The sequence below is a fragment of the Propithecus coquereli genome, unplaced genomic scaffold, assembly GCF_000956105.1.
Source record: "Propithecus coquereli isolate 6110/MARCELLA unplaced genomic scaffold, Pcoq_1.0 Scaffold241, whole genome shotgun sequence".
NCBI classification, from domain to species: domain Eukaryota; kingdom Metazoa; phylum Chordata; class Mammalia; order Primates; family Indriidae; genus Propithecus; species Propithecus coquereli.
The window spans coordinates 1,106,115-1,123,910 of record NW_012147964.1 but is presented as its reverse complement, the minus strand read 5'-3'; the positions used below and the strand labels follow the sequence as shown (position 1 = coordinate 1,123,910).

Sequence of the window (17,796 nt, the reverse complement as noted above, 5' to 3'; positions counted from 1 at the left end):
GGTCCCAGGGCAGAGGGGACGGGCGGGAAGGAGGGTGTGTCCTCCAGGGACATTGCCGGGGCGGGGGAGCAGGGGCTCAGCTGTGCACGGTGACCCCGAAAACGGGCAGGCTCAGTGTGTTTAGAAAAAACGAGAACGACTTCACTGTCACTTCTATTTCTCCGAAAGACGTGAGTGATGGAGTGTAAGGCAGAAACCCAGTTTGCACTGGTTACCACAAACGGAAGAAAAGCCGGGTCGTTACAATCTGTTAACCATGAGCTTAACTGTCTCCCAGGAGAGGAGACGTATATTGTAAAGACATTCCTTCTGTCTGATTTCATCTAAGTTTAGAACTGTAAAGACCAGATAAACATTGTGATTATTTGGACTTTTTGCTTCTAAAGTGAGCGCGCATCTCTGTTCCTGGTGCCGGAGAGCGACGCACCGCGCTCCTGCTTGCTGGGAAGCAAGGTTTTTAAAGGCCACGTGAGTTTACATTAGTACCTTCTGTGTGAACGAGAACAAAGTATTTGGAACTGAATATACGGCAATATACACATTCATAAGAAAACGTTCTAATAACAATTAGAGCACAAAACTATGGGTATGAAATCTTTCCAAGAAGAGAAACTATTGCATTTCATTAGACGGTGCTTCCTAGACCAAGGGTTGACTTCCGTTTTTGCAGCTGGTGTCGGGGCGGAACTCTGGCACGTAGCGAGCCGAGTGCAACGGCTACGTGTTTCCAAGGAAGAGGCAAATTCGGAGTGTCTGAAATTCAGGGTATTTGTCCCCAAAGAGTTTTGACTTTGAAGAGGTCAAGGTGGGACCCGCAGGGGGTCGGAGTGCTCCAGGATGGGCTAATGCACAGGGAGGTGTTCTGGAAGACTCCGTGGAGCGGTGGCAGGCACTGCTGTTTGCGGACGCGAGGGCTGGCTGCCCCCGAAGGCGAGGACATGGGTGCTGACCTCCTGGAACAGCCCATTCCAGTGCCAGCGGCTTGGCTCGATGTTGACCGTGAACTTGGACCGAACCCCGTTATCCTTCCTGTCGCGGATAGAACTTCCGGTTTGGAGTTCTTAAGAGACACTGCCGTGTCTTGGCACGAGTGAGCCTGTTTGCATGGCTTGTTCTTTTTTAGGCTGCGGATGTGTCCAGGGACACCGCGATTGCCAGCTGCTTCTGGCGAGTCCTTTGGCGTCTCGAGATCCGGCTCCTGCGAGCCAGGAGGGCTCCCCGGCCCGGCAGGGGCCGGCAGGGCAGGGAGCGGAGGACGGTCTGTCCACGAAAGGCCACGAGGTGCAGCTGCTGAGATGGTCCCTTCCCTGACGCAGGTGGCAGGGCCAGGGCACTGTGCTTTCCATTCCCGAGGGGACCCCAGGGACGCCGGCGAGCTCTGTACCTGCCCAAAGCGGCAGGACAAGGCAGGGATGGGCTGTCCCTTCCTTCCCGGGTTCTGCCGGATTTTTTTTAAATCATGTTGAAAATCGGTACCAGCTGAATGGTGGTACCGACGCTCTTAGCACGGCCCCTCGGGGACTCCAGGCAAAGTTCACAATTCCGGCAGAGGAGGGTTTGTCCCAAATGAGGAACGGAAGGTCTGGGGTGGCCCCTGGTGGGCTGCGGGCACTCAGGAAGCCCAGAGTACAGCCACGGGCGGTGGGACCCCAACGTGAACTGCTGCAGCGTCAACGCCGTTTTCCTCTGGAACAATAACTCGTCCTTCGAGGGCGCTGACCCGGCCACCCCTTGCGTCAGAGTAAACGTCACATCGTCTGAGAGGCACGGGTGCGGCAGGGCCGGTGAAGTCCGAGTTCCCAGCGTGGCTGGGCGGCATCTTCCGGAACCTCTCGGAAGGCGCCCGCCGGTGCTAGATGCCCTGCAGGGAGTGGTTCGGGTCACTGCGCTCCCGCTTCACCAGGGGCTCGCCCGGGTCGGTCTCGCCGCCACGCTGCTCATCGCCGATGTCGTCTGTGGGTTGGGAGGAGGGGGCCGTGGGAGGGAGGGAGGGAGAAAATCGAATATTCACAGTTGCGCAGGCACCAACAGGCCAGGGCCTCGAGCACATGTGGCAGCCTCTGCTCTGCGCTGGCCTGTCCTCCCTGGCCTGCCCAGCTGCCTGAAGGTGCCCCTGGCTTGGCAATGCCGAGGGAGCCTCTGACCATGACGTCCCCTGACCGGCCGACTGGCCTGGGCCGTGCTCCCCGCAGGGCTGGGGCCTCTCTGGCTGCCTGTCCCACTTGGGCTGCCCCGTCCTGGCCCTGGCCTTGCTCCGCAGGCCTGGTGTGCAGCTGCCTGCATGGGGGGCCGAGCTCGGGGGCATCACTGGGATGTGGCCGCTGCCGGGGTGTCCCCTGCCAGCTGGACACCAGCTCCCAGGGCCCTCTCCCCGAGGACCCCCCCAAGTTTCCACCTGTTTATCATGAGATGGGGTTGCCAAGCCAAGGCTGGGGCCCAACACCCACCTTTATCGAGCAGCGTCAGTGACAGGGAGGCGAGATCGTTGAACTGAAAAAGAAGCCCAGAGTCAGGGGTGTCCGCAGAGGGTGACAGCTGCTCCTTGGGGGTCCCAGGGATGCTACCAACCGTGCCCCAAGCAACGTCCTCAGCGACAGTTAAGCGCCTGGGGCTCTGCCCTGAGGAGGGGCTCCGATGCCGCCAGGGGTCTGGGCAGGTCCCTCTCACCTGTCCCAGCCACCCCAGGAGCTGCTCAGGCCAGTGAGGGGACGGGGCACCCAAGGTCCCCTGGGTGTGGCTGGTCTGGCCTTTAGTGGTGGTGTGGGAGGCCGGGGCTGAGTTATCCCTGCTCCCCGAGTCTGCATGTGGCATGGGAACTACCCCATGGCTGCCCCAGGGCCTGGGCCCACCCCACTGTGTGGAGCACGACACACCCGCCCACAGCTTCTGGGCAGGTGGTGGGGCTGGGTCACCAGCCCTCAGAGTGCTGCGGCCTTTAAACAGCAGGAGTGGGGGGGGCCGTTCACTGGGCATTGCCTCGCTTCTCCCTCAACACGGCCCCTCGCAGCCCAGCAGTCCCCTCCGAGGCGTGGGCCCCAAAGAATTGAAAACAGGTGGGCACAGCGGCCAACCTGGAAACACCCCCAGTGTCCAACAAGGGACGATGGACGCACCCAACGTGGCCCATCCACAGACTGGAACATCGATCAGCCACGAAAAGGGACGAGGCTCTGACACAGGCCACAGCGTGGAGGGACCTTGAGGACATCGTGCTCAGTGAGAGACGTCAGACACAGAAGGACACACAGTGTGTGACTCCATTTATATGAAATGCCAGAACGGGCAGATCCACAGAGACAGGAAGTGGATTCGTGGTCACCAAGGGCTGGGGAGGGGATGGGGGTGACTCCTGATGGGGCTGGGCTTCCTTTTGGGGTGATGGAATGTTCTAGAACTAGACAGCAGTGACAGCTGGACATGGTGAACGCACTAAATGCCACTGAATTGTGCACTTTAAAATGGTACGTATTATGTGTGTTTTTGCCACAATGAAAAGAAACCCACGGGTGGTGTCTGCGGCCTCCGCGGCGAGGCAGGAAGCCTGCTGGGGTCACAGTGCGAGGCGCAGGGCAGCCGGGACCCTTGCGTGCGTTCTCTCGGGGCCACGGGATGCTGCCCGCTGCCCACAGGCCTGGCCCCAGGGTCCCGCAGCGGGAGGGGCCTCACCTCGCCCATCACGGCGATCGGCGTCTCTCCGGTGGCCTCGGCCACGCGGTGCTCGACCAGGTAGAACATGTACTCGTCGTAGAGCAGGCGGATGAGGTGGAAGGAGCCGAAGCTGGCGGCGCTGCGCAGGGTCAGGTCCCGGATCACCATGGAGCTGGGGACAAGCAGACAGAGGCTGGGGGGCCTTTCGGGGGAGCACAGAACCCGGGGCCTTTGGCCGAGCTTCGCGACGGCTCCCTGCTCGTCTGGGAACCCCAGGTCCCCAGACCTGCCAGATGCCCCCGAGTTTGATGTGACCAACTGGTAGGGACAGGGCTGCCCGTAAACTCCCAGAGACCACGCAGGGCCACCGTGAAACTGAGGGGGACGAGAAAAGCAAAGGGAGACACACTATGGGTAACATCGAGAGGCGGGAGGAAGCTTGAGCCCCGGAGTTGGAGGCTGCAGTGAACTGTGATCGCACCATCACTCCAGCCGGGGTGACACAGTGAGACCCTGTCTACAAAAAAAAATTAAAAGAAAATAACCCCAGAGCTGTTTATACTTCGGTGTTAATTGCAGCTGCCATCTTGGTATATATGGCCCCTCTCTGGGTGACATCCCTCCCGAAGCTGCGGTCTGCACAGGGTAGAGCTCCTGTCTCCAGAAGCTTCCGACTTAGCTTTAGGCCACGGGTGGGCTTCTGGCCTTGGCCCTGGGAGCCGCCCTCCGGGAGTGAAGCCCCAAGTTGAGCACTTGTTTTCGGGGGTTCAGCCACTGCCTGAGCCCTGCTGAGCCCCGTTTTCCTCTAAGCTCGGTGGCTGGGTGGCAGGTGGGATCACTTCCGGAGCTCCCCCCACGCCCCCGCCCCGAACCTTCTCTCGGAGGTGGGGGGGTCGTACCTGTAAAAGGACCATTTCAGCAGGAACTGCCGGGCGGCCTTGGGGAAGCTGGGGCTGCCCGCGTGCTGCTTCAGGACCTGGGTGACCACGCCGTCCAGCCAGCTGGCCCACTGGTCCAGGGAGCTCTGCTGCTGCAGGGTCAGCTTGAAGTCCTGCTCCAGCCGCTGCACCACGCTCTCCTCGCACTGGCACACCCACGAGGCCTGCTCCTGCGCTCGGGACGGGGCCAGCGTCAGCCCCACGGGGCCTGTGCCACAGACGGGGTGCACAGCGACCCCAAGCCCTCCCTGGACCCCACCGTGCTCTAGGTGGGACGTCATGCCACGTTCAGGCCTCCTTGCTCTTGGCCTTGGCGGCCGGGAGCCGAGCACCCTCCGTCTCCACCTTGAGGAGGTAAAATGGAGCACCGGGGTGGGTCGCGGGGAGCTCAACTTTGTGGGTTCGCTGGGTTTTCTACGGGGTGAGAAGCCCAGGCTGGTGCAGTAGGGGAGGGCTCGGGTCTGGACTTCAGGCCGAGGTCACGATCCCTGTCTCTGCTCTGCAGCTGGGGGCCGCGGGCCCCGTTCCAGGCCTGGGGAACCGCACGCTGAGAGAGTCACCTGCACGTTGGCGAAGTCCACGCGGTTGAGGTCACTGAGCATCTGGTTGATCTGGGATGTGTTCTGAAGCACCGCCCGCGCCGCCTGTGCCAGGTGATTGAGGGACGTGTAGCGCCGCAGGGTCTGCGCAAAGGCGCCGACCACACCGACCTGCGAGCGAGGCCCCCGTGAGCAGGCGGCACTCGCGAGGAGACGCGGTTCCATCTGCCCCCGCAGGGCCGGCGGGCTCAGGGACAGCGCAGGGAGGAGCAACTCCAGCAGGAAGGAAGGACCCCCGCACCCACCACCATTCTTAAGGACTCAAAGAGTAAGAACCAGTGAGGGCTGGTGACCTCGCTAGCGTATCGCGTGGCCTCTCTGACAGATGCCACAGCACCAGCGAGTTAGGCACGAGGTCACGCCCTGCCGCTAGAATCCCTTTGGCTCTCTGGAATGTCAGCAGAGAATACAGATTCCTGGGCCCTCCTGGATCAGATTTTTGGGGTTGTGGCCTGGGAATCTGAAGTTTTAGCAACCACCTAGGTGGCGCACTGGAGCTTGAGAATCCCTGGTAAAGTTTGGGATCAATCCGGAGGGCAGGCAGGTAGACCAGATGCCTCTTTAGGAAACTCCTGGGAGGAAGACTGGTGATTACTCTCTTTCCAAGTCTCCACATTTCAAATTCTGATTTGCAGCCAAGACTCTAGTAACAAGGTCGCAGCAAAGAGATAAAAGTCCCCTTCTATGATGAGCACAGAAATACTCAATCTGCTCTGAATCTACCCAAATATGTGACATCAAACGACCCCTTCCTGCCAGCACCTGTTCTACACCGACTGCACCCTCGGGGCTCGCTGAGGGGACCAGCCACCCTCAGGCACAGAGAGAAAGCCGCTCTCCGGCCCCTGCCCCCGGGTTACCTTGGTCTGGACGACATGCTGCGGGAAGTCGCTCATGGCGTTTGTCAACCAGCCTTCCAAGCTCTTGGCAAAATTCCGGATGGCCTGCGTCAGGGTACCTGGGAGACACAGATTGTGGTTTAGCGGTGAGGAAGGCGGTGTCCTGCCCTTAAACCAGCACTGACTGTAAGGACGATGCACACGCCATGAAAGTGACCGCCTGCAAGGACAAGCGACACGGAGGAGAAGAGGACTGCTGGGCAGGCACAGGCAACTGAGAAGGGAGGATGCTTAGTGCCGGGGGCGCGTGTGTCACTGCCCGCTGTCTAGGACGGTGGGTCTCGCCTGGGGCGATCACACGCCCAGGGGACACTGGGCAGTGTCTGGGGACGTTTGTGGTTGTCGTGACGGGGGCCGCCCCTGGCGTGAGTAGGTGGAGGAAGGGACGCTGCTCAGCACCTGCAGTGGCAGTGCCACGGCCTCCTCTGAGGTGGCAGCTGCGGGGCTGTGCCCAGGCTATTCCCAGAGGCCAGCTTTCATGCCCCCAAGGAACCTTCCAGAAAGCACTAGCCTGGCCTGGCCTGCCCTTGGTGGGCAGAGCTCACTAGAGCCGCTGCCAGCCTCCCCGTGGGTCAGACACAGGGAGAGTCCGGATGCCAGAGGACACGCATCCGAGGGACGGCCGACTGCTGCTCTCGCTTTCGCATTCCTGTGACAGAGACGGTCGGAGGAGGCCGAGACGCGCAGGGAGGAAGGGGAAGAGGCAGGCGACAGCGGGCAGAGGGCGGGGTCTGCCCACTCACTGGGGACCGGCCTGAGCACGTCGGGGATGAGAATCTCCACCAGGGCCTGGTACAGGATGTGGTCGCAGCTCCGCATCCACTTGAGGACGGGGTCGTGTTTGCACAGAGAGATGAGCTTGTCCTTGGGCAGGACGGCGCCTTCGGGCTGCTCGTCACTGTAGAGGGAGGGGACGGTGAGCCGGCCGGGGCCTGTGTGGCGCACTCAGCCACGGGAATGACCAGAGAGCTGAGACGCGGACGCGGCAGGGGGGGTGGGGAAGGGCTGGTGGCAGGTGCGAGCCCTGCCTGCCCCGCTCCGTGCTGCCCCTGGGCCGCATGCCAGCGCCTCTATGTCTCCCCCCGGGATCCATGCCGTCCCCTCCCCCGCCTGTGGCGTCTCCCCGCAGCGAGAGAGCTGAGGTCGCTTCTACTTGGGATTGCATCATGGTCACCTCTAAGATCCCCCGTGTTCAAACTGTCTGATCGGCAGAGGGCCTGTGGGACATGCGTCACCGAGCGACTCCGCCGGGACCAAGAACGACAAGGACGGGGGCGCTGCGCCCTGCTGCTCGGAGAGTCGCTGCCCTTGCTTGTGGTCACGTGCGGGCATCGGCAGGGGACAGCCTGTGGGTTAAGCCTGTGGAGGGCTGTGAACCGAGCCGGGTTGCCGGGCGCTCACCTGGCGGGCAGAGAGGCGGGGCCGTCGCTGGCGGAGGCCTTAGAGTTCCAGAAGGACAGCCACAGCTTCTCGATGTAGTGGAACTGCAGGTTCATCACGACATCGAGAGTCGCCTGGGAACGGAAACGACCAGTTAGATGAACGTGTGTGTCTCCCGTGTCCCCAGAACATGCCGAGCAAGGAGCTGAGGTCCGGGTGGCAGCCGGGTCTTCTAAAGGCCCGAGAGGGATGCCAGGAGGGGAGCAGCAGGTGACGGCAGTGGAGGGAGGGGCCCCTGCTCAGGGGGAGGACCCTTGGTGGGGGGCCCGGGGCTCCTGTCTCCTTGTTGGGGGACACTGGTGATGCCTGAGTGTTTGGCGGTGCTGGCGAGGGACGTGTGGCAGCGCCTGCCTCGGCCTGGGGAGGGCGGTCACCTCACAGTGCCGTCTGTACGCGAGCTGCAGGGCCTTGACGTCATGCAGGGTGACGCTGTCCTGCAGCAGGACGCTGCCCAGGTCGGGTGCCGGGAACTCTGGGAAGACGTGGGAGACGTCTGGGGAGGAACACGGAGCATCAGAAACGGGGCTCTTAGGGGAAGCCCTGCGCCCAGGCCCTGGCCACGGCGAGTGCTCGAAACCGCTGTTCCCCACAGACCCCACTGAGGGCAGCACATCTGAGGAGGTGGCCAGCCAGGGCATCCCCACAGTGACCTCCTGGAGAGGGGCCTGACATCATCTCAATCCCCCCAGGAGACTCAACCCATCGGGGCTCTGTCCAAGCTCAAAAAATACAGTAAGAGTGCATGGAGGCCGCTGAGTGTCTGAATAATGACATCACCAACACCAGCAAGCTGTCCCTGCTGTCCCCGAGACAGGCTCTGAGCTAGGACGCCTGCCCGCCCTGACCAGCTGGGGACGGATGCTCATTTTTCTGGTGGTCACTTTATATATTAATTATTTTGGCTGATTATTCTAAAATCTCAGGGCTACCAGAAAGAAAGTCTATCTAGAACTTTCTGTTTGCCCGAAAAGGTGTTGTACGAGAAGACTGTCGAAAGTAGCCATTGAGCGCGGTCACCGGGGGTCTCACCTATGTACTGCTGGTGGTGCTGGCTCTGCGCCGCCATGGCCTGCTCGGGCGTGCTGTGCAGGCCGCCGTGGGAGCCGCTGTCGCCGAGGCTGTCCGTCTTCTGCGCTGGCCGGTACCTAGGCAGGGGACACGTGTGCCAACATGAGGCCCAGCAGCACTGTCTGGGGTGGGCTCGAGGGGCAGGGGCAGGGGGCTGGACAGGATGCAGTCCGTGTGTGTGTGTGTGTGTGTGTGTGTGTGTGTGTATACAAGTTGTGGTCAAATACACGTAACACAAAAGCTACCACTTAAACCATTTTTAGGTGCACAGTTCAGTGGCATTAAGCACATTCACTTTTTTGTTGTTGCTGTTTTTTGTGTTTTTTTTTGAGACAGAGTCTTGCTCTGTCACCCAGGCTAGAGTGCAGTGTTGTCATCACAGCTCACTGCAGCCTCCAACTCCTGGGCTCAAGCGATCCTCCTGCTTCAACCTCCTGAGTAGCTGGGACTATAGGCACCACCACCACACATGGCTAATTTTTCTATTTTTTTTTTAGCGAGACAGGGTCTTGCTCTTGCTCAGGGTGGTCTCTAACTACTGACCTCAAGCGATCCTCCCGCCTCAGCCTCCCAGAGTGCTAGGATTACAGGCATGAGCCACTGCACCCAGCCCACGTCCATGATGTTGTGCAACCCTCACCACCCTCCATCTCCAGAACCTTCTCATCTTCCCAAATTGAAGCTCTGCCCCTGTGAAACACTCACTCCCCACCCCCTCTCCCCAGCCCCTGGCACCTGCCACTCTACTTCCTGTCTCTGTGGCTCTGATGCCTCTAGGGACCTCCTAGAGTGGAATCACACAGGATTTGTCCTGTGTCTGGCTTCCCTCACTGAGCACCATGTCCTCAGGGTTCATCCGTGTTGGAGCAGGTGTCAGAGTTTCCTTCCGTTTTAGGGCTGAATAATATTCTACTGCATGTGCAGACCCCATTGTGTTGATGGGCACTTGGGCTGTATATACATATTTTCCCCCTAATATCTCTGTCTTAGAAGACATGTGAAATCCTTTGCATGGAGTCACAAGCATCTTACTACTGTGCAATCTCAAAGGAGATTCTGCGACTCGTGTCCAGGCAGCAGACTGGGAACTGTTAACAGCAGGAGGCCCCCCCAGACTACGCACTCCCCCAAGCCCAGACGGTGCACGGTGGGGAGAGCAGGGCCGGAGCTGGCCCCAGCGGGCAGCGCATTTCCTGATACAAAAAGCGGGCCCCATGGGCAGGTGGGAGAACGTGCCGGGGAGGCACAGTCGGTCTGAGCATCAGACACACACAGGGTCAGGCCATGGCCTCCCAACTGCAGATGGCATCAGCCTGTCCCCACAAAACATGTGGCTGCTCCTAAAACAGCACACTGCCTGGAGCACAGATTCACTCCGGGGGTTTGCCAGGGGCCAAGACTGAACGACAGCAGCAACCAGCTCCAGGGTCCGCGTCTGCAGACGGCAAAGCGTGGGATGGATCATCGGCTCCGTCCTTCCCGCTGGCCCCTAGAGAATGTTCTGGGGACTCTGTGACCTCCAGCTCACACGACTGGCCCTAAGAGTCACTGGGACACTTAGAGCAGCTGGAAACGGCTTTTGAGTCACACAGATCTGTGACTGGTTGTGTGCAGCAGGCCGGGCGCCAGGCGTGAAGATCAAACGTGACTCGGTCCCTGGCCGCAAGGACATACAGACAGAACCATCTAGACTCTTTCTAGTGAGGGAGCCAGGGAGAGAGAGGAGGTGCTCTGTGGCTCATGGGGACACACTAGAAGGCTGCCAGGGTGGTGACATTTGAGTGGGGCCCTAAACTAGCAATTGGCAAATATGGCCCAGGGGCCAACTCTGCTCCTTGTTTTTGTAAATAAAATATTACTGGCATACAGCCACGCCCACCGGTTCATGTACTGTCTGAGGCTGATTTGGCAATGACGGCAGAGTTGAACAGATGTCACAGGGACCATGTGGCCTGCAAAGGCTAAGATATCTGCTCTGTGGCTCTTTACGAAAAAGTTGTTGACCCTTGCCTGCGAAGATGGGGAAGTTTGGGATGGGCGGGAAGTGGACATCCCAGAAAACGACCAGCCTTTCCAGCCACTGGATACAAACGTCGTAAGAAGTAGCCACTTAAGGACACCAGCTTGGTTCTCCTGGCCGCTTGGGTCATTTGCAGCGTTCGCTCCCTTTTTCCCTCTAAACTTTAAACAGCAAAGATCTTCTATTCCAACTACTCCATCTGGAGAAGGCGAAAGCATGGACACCGCAAAAGATCAGGGTCACCAGGGGATCGGGGGAAGGAGAGAGGGCCAGGTGGAGCTCAGGGGACGTTTAGGGAAGTGGGACTGCTCTGTGCGATGCTGTACAGTGGAGACGTGTTACATTTGTCCAAACACAGAATGTGCGACACCAAGAGTGACCCTAATGTACGCTAAGGACCTAGGTGAAGATGACACGTCCATGGCAGGTCACAGACTGCAACCGATGCCCCGCTCTGTGGGGGCGCTGTACAGACGTGGGGACGGGGAATGTGTGGGGAGCCCTCTGTGTCTTCCGCTCAATTTCACTGTGGACTTAGAACTGCTCTAAAAATTAAAATCTATTAAAAAAATTAAAGATATGATGAAAACTCTGTTAGCCGGCTGAGGCCGCCTGCCAGCTCCGCCCATCTCCTGCCGGCCCCTGCACAGCGAGACCTCGCTCTCCCAGGGCGCCGGAGGCCAGGCTGTGCCTGGGAGCTCACTGTGTGTTTGGGAAGCGCTCCCTGCGCTGTCCGGGTGAACCCCGGCCCACCCCCGCTGCTGCGCAGGCGCCCACCTGGGCTTCTGGTGCACGGGCTGCTGCCGCATGGCCATGTACTGCGTGTCCTCCTGCAGCCGGTTCAGCGGGGAGTCTGGCTTCAGGCGGATCCCGTAGTAATGATACTTCGAGTTGCCCCTGGAAACCAAACAGCCCAGGGTCAGCTCCCTTTGCAGACGTCCCGAACAACAATACAGGCACTCTTCCCATTTTTGTTTTTCTTTTTTTGTAGAGAGGGGTCTCGCTATGTTGCCCCAGCTGGCCTTGAACTCCTGGCCTCAAGCGATCTTCCTGCCTTGGCCTCCCAAAGTGCTAGGATTACAAGTGTGAGCCACTGTGCCTGGCCTAGAGGCTGATTTTTAAAAAAACGTGTTGTTATGAGAAATTTCAAAAGGGGAGAGAAAACCAGAGGGAAGCCCAAGTCCCATCAGCAGCCTCTAAAGACGAGAACAGGGGCCACAGCCAACGCCCAGGTCATGCCCAGCCCCGGCCAACGCTGTGGCTCAGAGCAACCCCAAGGTCACCTGGAGGTGGCTGTGAGTCAGGACAGAAGGAGGAAGCCCCATGTTGCCCCCAAAGCTTAATTTCTGGAGGAAGGCAGAGGGAGACGGGCGGGGTGGGGGTGACCACCCACCTGGTGCCCAGCCGCCGCGTCCTCAGCCCCATAAACACGGAGCGGATCAGCTTCCCAAAGGAAGCGGCGTTCACGGGGTCCAGCTTGTGCTCTTGGCAGTGGCGAAGGTAGTGGTTGTAGAGAGAGCTCCTGGGCAGGCTCACGCCTTCCGCCGTCTCGTAATTGTCCAACAGCCACTGCAGCTGCGCAAAGGGAGACACGCTGACGTTTGCGAAAACCCCGAAGAAGAGCCACGATGCTGGCACGGGCTCATTCAGAGCACCGCTTGTCCTCCCTCTCCTGCCACAGGTGACGCGGAGGTCCACCTCTGCTGGCACTGATCTGTGCTCTCCGAGCACATGGCTTAATGGATCGTTTTCGTTCCTTTATTCTTTCAACCTCCAGCCTGGTTTTCAGGGTCCTTGACTTATTGTATAAAGATCTGCACGTGATCGAGACCTACTAGGTTCTGTTCTCATAATCATTTCAACACCCACACGCCACCATGCGGTGTTTAAACACGAAATACCTCCTCAAGGTACAGGACCAGAGAGAAATTCTGATGCTAAGAACGGGAAGATTGGAGAAAACTCGATGCGCTGTGTGTTAACCAATGACTATGAACAGAGATGAACTAACGCGGACTGAGATCGCCGATTGAGAGAGGTGCCAACGGAAACTCGATAAAATACTTAAATACTTATATGCGAGGTTTTCTGCTCTAAGCCAAAAGGCAGGCAACCCAAGTCCAGAGCTGGCGTCTGTGCCTCTGAGGGTCAACGTCAAGTTGGAAGGGTGAGAGCCATCCCCACGTGGGGTAGAGGGGGCCGGCCCTGCAAGACCCAAGGGTGGCGTCTCCCCAGGGAAGGCTCTGCCCACCCCGCCCCCCGCGATCGTGTTTGCACGTCTGCCTGCTCCGTCCACACTCGGCATCGCAAGCAGGGAAGGAAGTTACCTTCACCTCCTTTTTAAAAAATCAGTGTTTTTTGGCCAGGCGCGGTGGCTCATGCCTGTAATCCTAGCACTCTGGGAGGCCGAGGCGGGTGGATTGTTTGAGCTTAGGAGTTCAAGACCAGCCTGAGCAAGAATGAGACCCCATCTCTACTAAAAAAAAAAAATAGAAAGAAATTAGCCAAACAACTAAAAAAAATATATATATAAAAATTAGCCGGACATGGTGGTGCATGCCTGTAGTCCCAGCTACTCGGGAGGCTGAGGCAGGAGGATTGCTTGAGCCCAGGAGTTTGAGGTTGCTGTGAGCTAGGATGACGCCACGGCACTCTGGCCCAGGAAAGAGAGTGAGACTCTGTCTCAAAAAAAAAAAAAAAAAATCAGTGTTTTGGGGAGGTTCTAATGAGCCCTGGTCCGACACACCACCTCGTGGCCCATTTTACACCCACCCCTGCCTGTCCTGGGGCCTAACACGGGCTGATCCAAGGCCAGCCCTTTTGTCTTATTTTGACCCGGTTCGGGATCCGAGCAAGGAGGGGCTGGTGTGTGGGGGCCCCGTGTTCTTTCAGAGCACTTTTCACACCTGGACCCGCCACGTGTGCTCACTGATGTAGCGCGCGTCTGCCTTGCCGGGTGAGTGCTCCCCGGGGGCAGAGACGCATCCGTCTGGCTGTGTGGGGACCCCCAGGATCTTGAAGGCGCCTCAAGTTTGGCAGCCAAGAAACAGTGAGCATGTGGATGAGAGGTCCCCAAAGAGCAAAGGGGGTCCCAGCACAGGGGGAGTGTGCGGAGAGTATCTGGCCCAGAAACCAGGGGCTCCCCCGTCACTCTGAGGCTGGGGGAGCAGAGGTGCCATGTCTAAGGCATCCTCCGGGGGGCAAAGGAGCCATGGCCAGCAGCCCCACGTCTCAAGGTTTTGCAAGCCTTGGCGCCCTGGGCAGAAGCCACGGGGTGACGCAGATTCTCAGCCTATGTGCGTGAGGCCAGACTGTGCGGGCCTTACGCTGAACAGAGCCCAGGACCAGAAGTTCTGAGAGGCAGCGCCCAAGACCCTGCCCAGCAGTCAGACATGACCGGTTCACACGTAAAAGGAAGGTTTGAGAAAAGATGGTCACTTCCTCTCTTCACCCCCTGTGGTTTTTAAATGAAAAGTAGAATTCTCTGTTTGGGTAATTATGTTTACGATGACAGTAAAAGGATGCACGGTTGGCATGGCAACAAGTCCTCCTGTTCGGAGGAAAGTAACCACAGAGAAGACAGGCTGTGCCAGAGCCATCAGGCACGTTTCCTCTCTTCCTGGGGGGTGAACTGCCGGGGAGGGAAATGACTAGAGCGTGTAGACTCCGTTCAAGGTCACCCAGCTTCGGATCCGCACACCCAGCGTGGAGTCTGGCACGGGACGGGCACCACAGGTCAGTCCCAGGAAACTGACCACGAGGGTCTGTTCCCTCTGACCTCGTGGTGCCACCTCCCCCCTGCACGGGCCTCAGGGGACTTCATGGGAGGAAGGAGAGAGGGCTGGACAAGGTCGCCTTCCGTTTGGGGATGTCCCGCAGTCGGCGCTGTCTGCTTATGTTTGTGCCACCTCTAGGTCAACATCAATCGCAAATAAAGAGAACGCTGCCGGAGGAAACGCACGTACGTCTCCGCATCTGTTGTGATCTGGCGCGATGGCTCATTTCTTGATGAAATGGACCAAATCCTTCCTTTTAAGAGGAAAAAACCCCAAACCCCCAGCCGCCCTTCGCTGTGGTTCCGGGCTCTGGTGGAGCAGCCCCTGGACAGACGTCCTCACCTACAGGTGGGAGGGCGGGGCTCGAGCCCACCTGCCCAGCCCCCTCTGTCTTCTAAGACACTTGCGTCTGCCGTTGGGACAGACCTGCCTGACGTAGGCTCCCGATCGGCTGGTGGCGAGTTGGATTCTTGCCCGGCCATATATTGCTGGCAGCTTGGGCGGCCCTTCCGGGCGCCTGTGTTTGCCCCGCATCAATGGAACCCCACCGGAACACCCACCTTCTTATCCATGCTGCAAATATTTTCTGAGCGCTGGCTCTATGCCAGCCCCTGTTCTAGGTGCTGTGACGAATAAGACAGAAAAACAGACACGAACCGCCTGCCCTCCAGCAGCATCCACTCTCACAGGGGCGAGACTGACAATAAACAGGTAAAATGCACCAAATGTGGGATGGCGCTAAGTGCTACGAGAGAAATCCATCCGGGAATGGGGCCCGGAGGGAGAACTGCAAGTTTAAGGCAGATGGGGGTGGGGGTGCCAGGCAGGGCTCGCTGAGTAAGGACGGGAAGTGTCAGCCAGCCATACGCAGGGACAAGCGGCTTGCACGCTTCCCATAGACATTTTAACTTCCCCATGGCCACGCTGCCCCACGGGTTGCGTGTGGCCGCGTGGGTTCGTCTTGCTGAATGGAGACGTCATTCTGCAGGCTTTTCTACTCACTGTTCTCTAAGCTTAAGACTCGGGGTTGGGGGATCCTCTCTTTGAGCACACACTGAAGATTTCCCCTCCCCCCCAGGTTTGTGCATAGGGAGGACGACAGGGTGACCACGTCCCTCCCAGCCCGGTGGGGGCGGCCAGGGGCCTAATATACCTTTTTTTGCTTCAAGACAACCGGTAGAAGGAAATATTTCTGCTATTTCTTCTAGTGACCAGCCCACCGAGGCGGGGAGCAGAGCCCCTCACCAGGTGCTGCCTTGAGCAGCCGACCACACCTGTGCCCAACCCATAAACCCAAGTTTCTGGACCTTTCCCTAGATCAGCTTCTGCCCCCTGAGTCACTGCCTTCCAAATGACACTTCATTTTGAACGCCAGCGGCATGAAGGCTTGATGAGGTCACCGTTAGGATTGGGTTCCACTGAAGGGGACTTCTTTTTCTTTGATGTTTGAATTCTCAAGAGAATGTCCAATCTCAATTTAAGAGCTGGAGAGCAACTGCTAGAAGCACGTTCTAACTCCAGTGGCCTGTTCTAGTTTTTACGTGAAGAACACACTTCCAGGCATGTGCAAAGGGGAACTGACAGCATTTGGAGGTCACCTCCTCCAGTCCCACCTGTCATGAAGCCATCTAGAGTCGGGACGTCCACAACTTCCCAACATGGTGTCTACAATCATGGTTTCCTCCCATGGGACAGAGAAGGAAAAGAAATCTTATATAACTAAAATCAGGAGGGATTAATTGTTTTATGCTTTTCTCAAATTACCATTTCTTTCAGACAGCTGATCCCAGGACAATTAGCTAAGAGTCCTTGTGGCATTCCTGATCCCATGTCATTTTCTCTCTCTTTTGTTGCTGTTTTTGTTTTTATTTTTAATACATAACTACACTGATTATATATTAAATAATTTGATCCCTGTAACAGCCCTAAGAGGTGCTATTATTTTCTACCTTTTACAAATGAAGAGCCTGTCTGGATTACCCCTTTTCATTGTTGGAGGATACTTTTGCTGGGTATAGAATTCTAGGTTGGCTCCCTCCCCGCCCACTTTCAGCACTTTAAAGGTGTCATTTTATTGTCTTGTTTTTAAAATGTTTATGCAGGTTACAAGCAGAGCAGGGATAGGTCGCCAAGTCAGACACACACTTACATGGCTGTTGAGTAAACCGCTTTTGTGTGATGTGATTCCTTCGCTTTTTTGGAGGTTTTCAATCGCCATTTCAAGCTAAAGAAAATGTGTGCAGAAACAAAACAAAATGGAAAAAAAAAAAAAAAGGAAATCAGATGGTTAGCATCAGCCAAGATTTGTTTTTATTAATATCCAAATAATGATTTGAACTCCTACGAAATAAAAACAAAGCTCCACACCGGCAGGGCCGTGGGAGTGAGTTAAATCGTGAGTTAAAGCTGTGCCAGGGAGTGTTACTTTGTCACATGCAGAGGAGCCTGAGAGCCTGACCAACAGAAGCAGCAGAATGAAGTCACACTGTGAAAGCTTGCCATTGGGTTCTAACACAACGTATGCATGTGCACATGCATAACATATTAATATGTAGTCGCTGCATAAATTCAGGTGTCTGCAAAGCCAGCATGATAATCCCCGACTCCTGTCCATAAACCACATCTGTTGCTAGGGAGAATTAGGTGAACGAAACCAAGGACAGATGGTGGCATTGATTTCCCAGCCAGCCTGTCCCGTCGCAGAGCCCAGGGACTCCCCGCTGCAGGATGCTTTGGAAAAATACCAGTGAGACCAAAGACACAGACCCTGCCATCAGGAGGTGTAGGACCCTGGGCCAGTGGACACAGTCACAGAGATCACATCCTGAATGTTTATGAAGCGTGAGCTGCACAAAGAGAGTTGGGTGGGGAAGAGAACGAAGTTGAAGAAGAAAGAGTCAGGGGTGCTAATGGTAGGACCCCCTGGAGGAAGGGGGCTTTTGAGTTGGGTCCTAAAGGACCTGTTGGAGGGGAGACGGGCAGCAAGTCTACGCAAGGAGGAAGAGCCCAGCCAAACATGGCTGCTGCAGCATCTGCACGTTGGCAGAGAACTGTGACGGAAGGAAATGGATCTAAAGTATGTGCTGCCTTTCCTCAAACACTCAGGGAGGCCACAGACTTGGACGACACTTCTGCAAAAAGCAGGTCGAGCGTGTGTTTCAGAGACTGGGTTCCCCAGAGCGGAGTTCGAGAAGGAGAGGGTGACTGCTTCCCCCAGGGCCTCTTTGACCGCTGTGGTCCTGCTTTCTCTCATTCGCTGCACTTGCTACAAGCCAAAGAGGACGTCAGCGTCACCTTTAAGAAGTGCAGAAGGTGCTGGGTCTCACTGGGCAAAGGAGGACCTCAGGTGAGACCTCGCCCCACCTCCCCCACCCATCGGCCCCAGAGTGCAGGCGAGGGAGGGGGACA

The 17,796-nt window shown here is 57.5% G+C and overlaps 1 protein-coding gene across 3 annotated transcripts in view; it reads right to left on the bottom strand.

Moving 5' to 3' along the window:
* Positions 1-1,852: 1,852 nt before the first annotated feature.
* Positions 1,853-17,796, bottom strand: part of RFX2 (regulatory factor X, 2 (influences HLA class II expression)) — a 28,312-nt gene continuing 12,368 nt past the window's right edge. For 2 of the 3 annotated variants that reach the window (XM_012646151.1, XM_012646153.1), the window contains exons 5-17: positions 16,538-16,612; positions 12,006-12,187; positions 11,390-11,509; positions 8,554-8,669; positions 7,899-8,017; positions 7,486-7,598; positions 6,828-6,982; positions 6,046-6,143; positions 5,147-5,296; positions 4,548-4,756; positions 3,667-3,820; positions 2,448-2,490; positions 1,853-1,953 (exon numbers count right to left, since the gene is read on the bottom strand). In XM_012646151.1, coding sequence (XP_012501605.1) covers positions 1,853-1,953; positions 2,448-2,490; positions 3,667-3,820; positions 4,548-4,756; positions 5,147-5,296; positions 6,046-6,143; positions 6,828-6,982; positions 7,486-7,598; positions 7,899-8,017; positions 8,554-8,669; positions 11,390-11,509; positions 12,006-12,187; positions 16,538-16,612 — 1,635 coding nt within the window. The remainder of the gene's footprint in view (positions 1,954-2,447; positions 2,491-3,666; positions 3,821-4,547; positions 4,757-5,146; positions 5,297-6,045; positions 6,144-6,827; positions 6,983-7,485; positions 7,599-7,898; positions 8,018-8,553; positions 8,670-11,389; positions 11,510-12,005; positions 12,188-16,537; positions 16,613-17,796) is intronic. The other variant, XM_012646152.1, reaches the window with a different exon arrangement.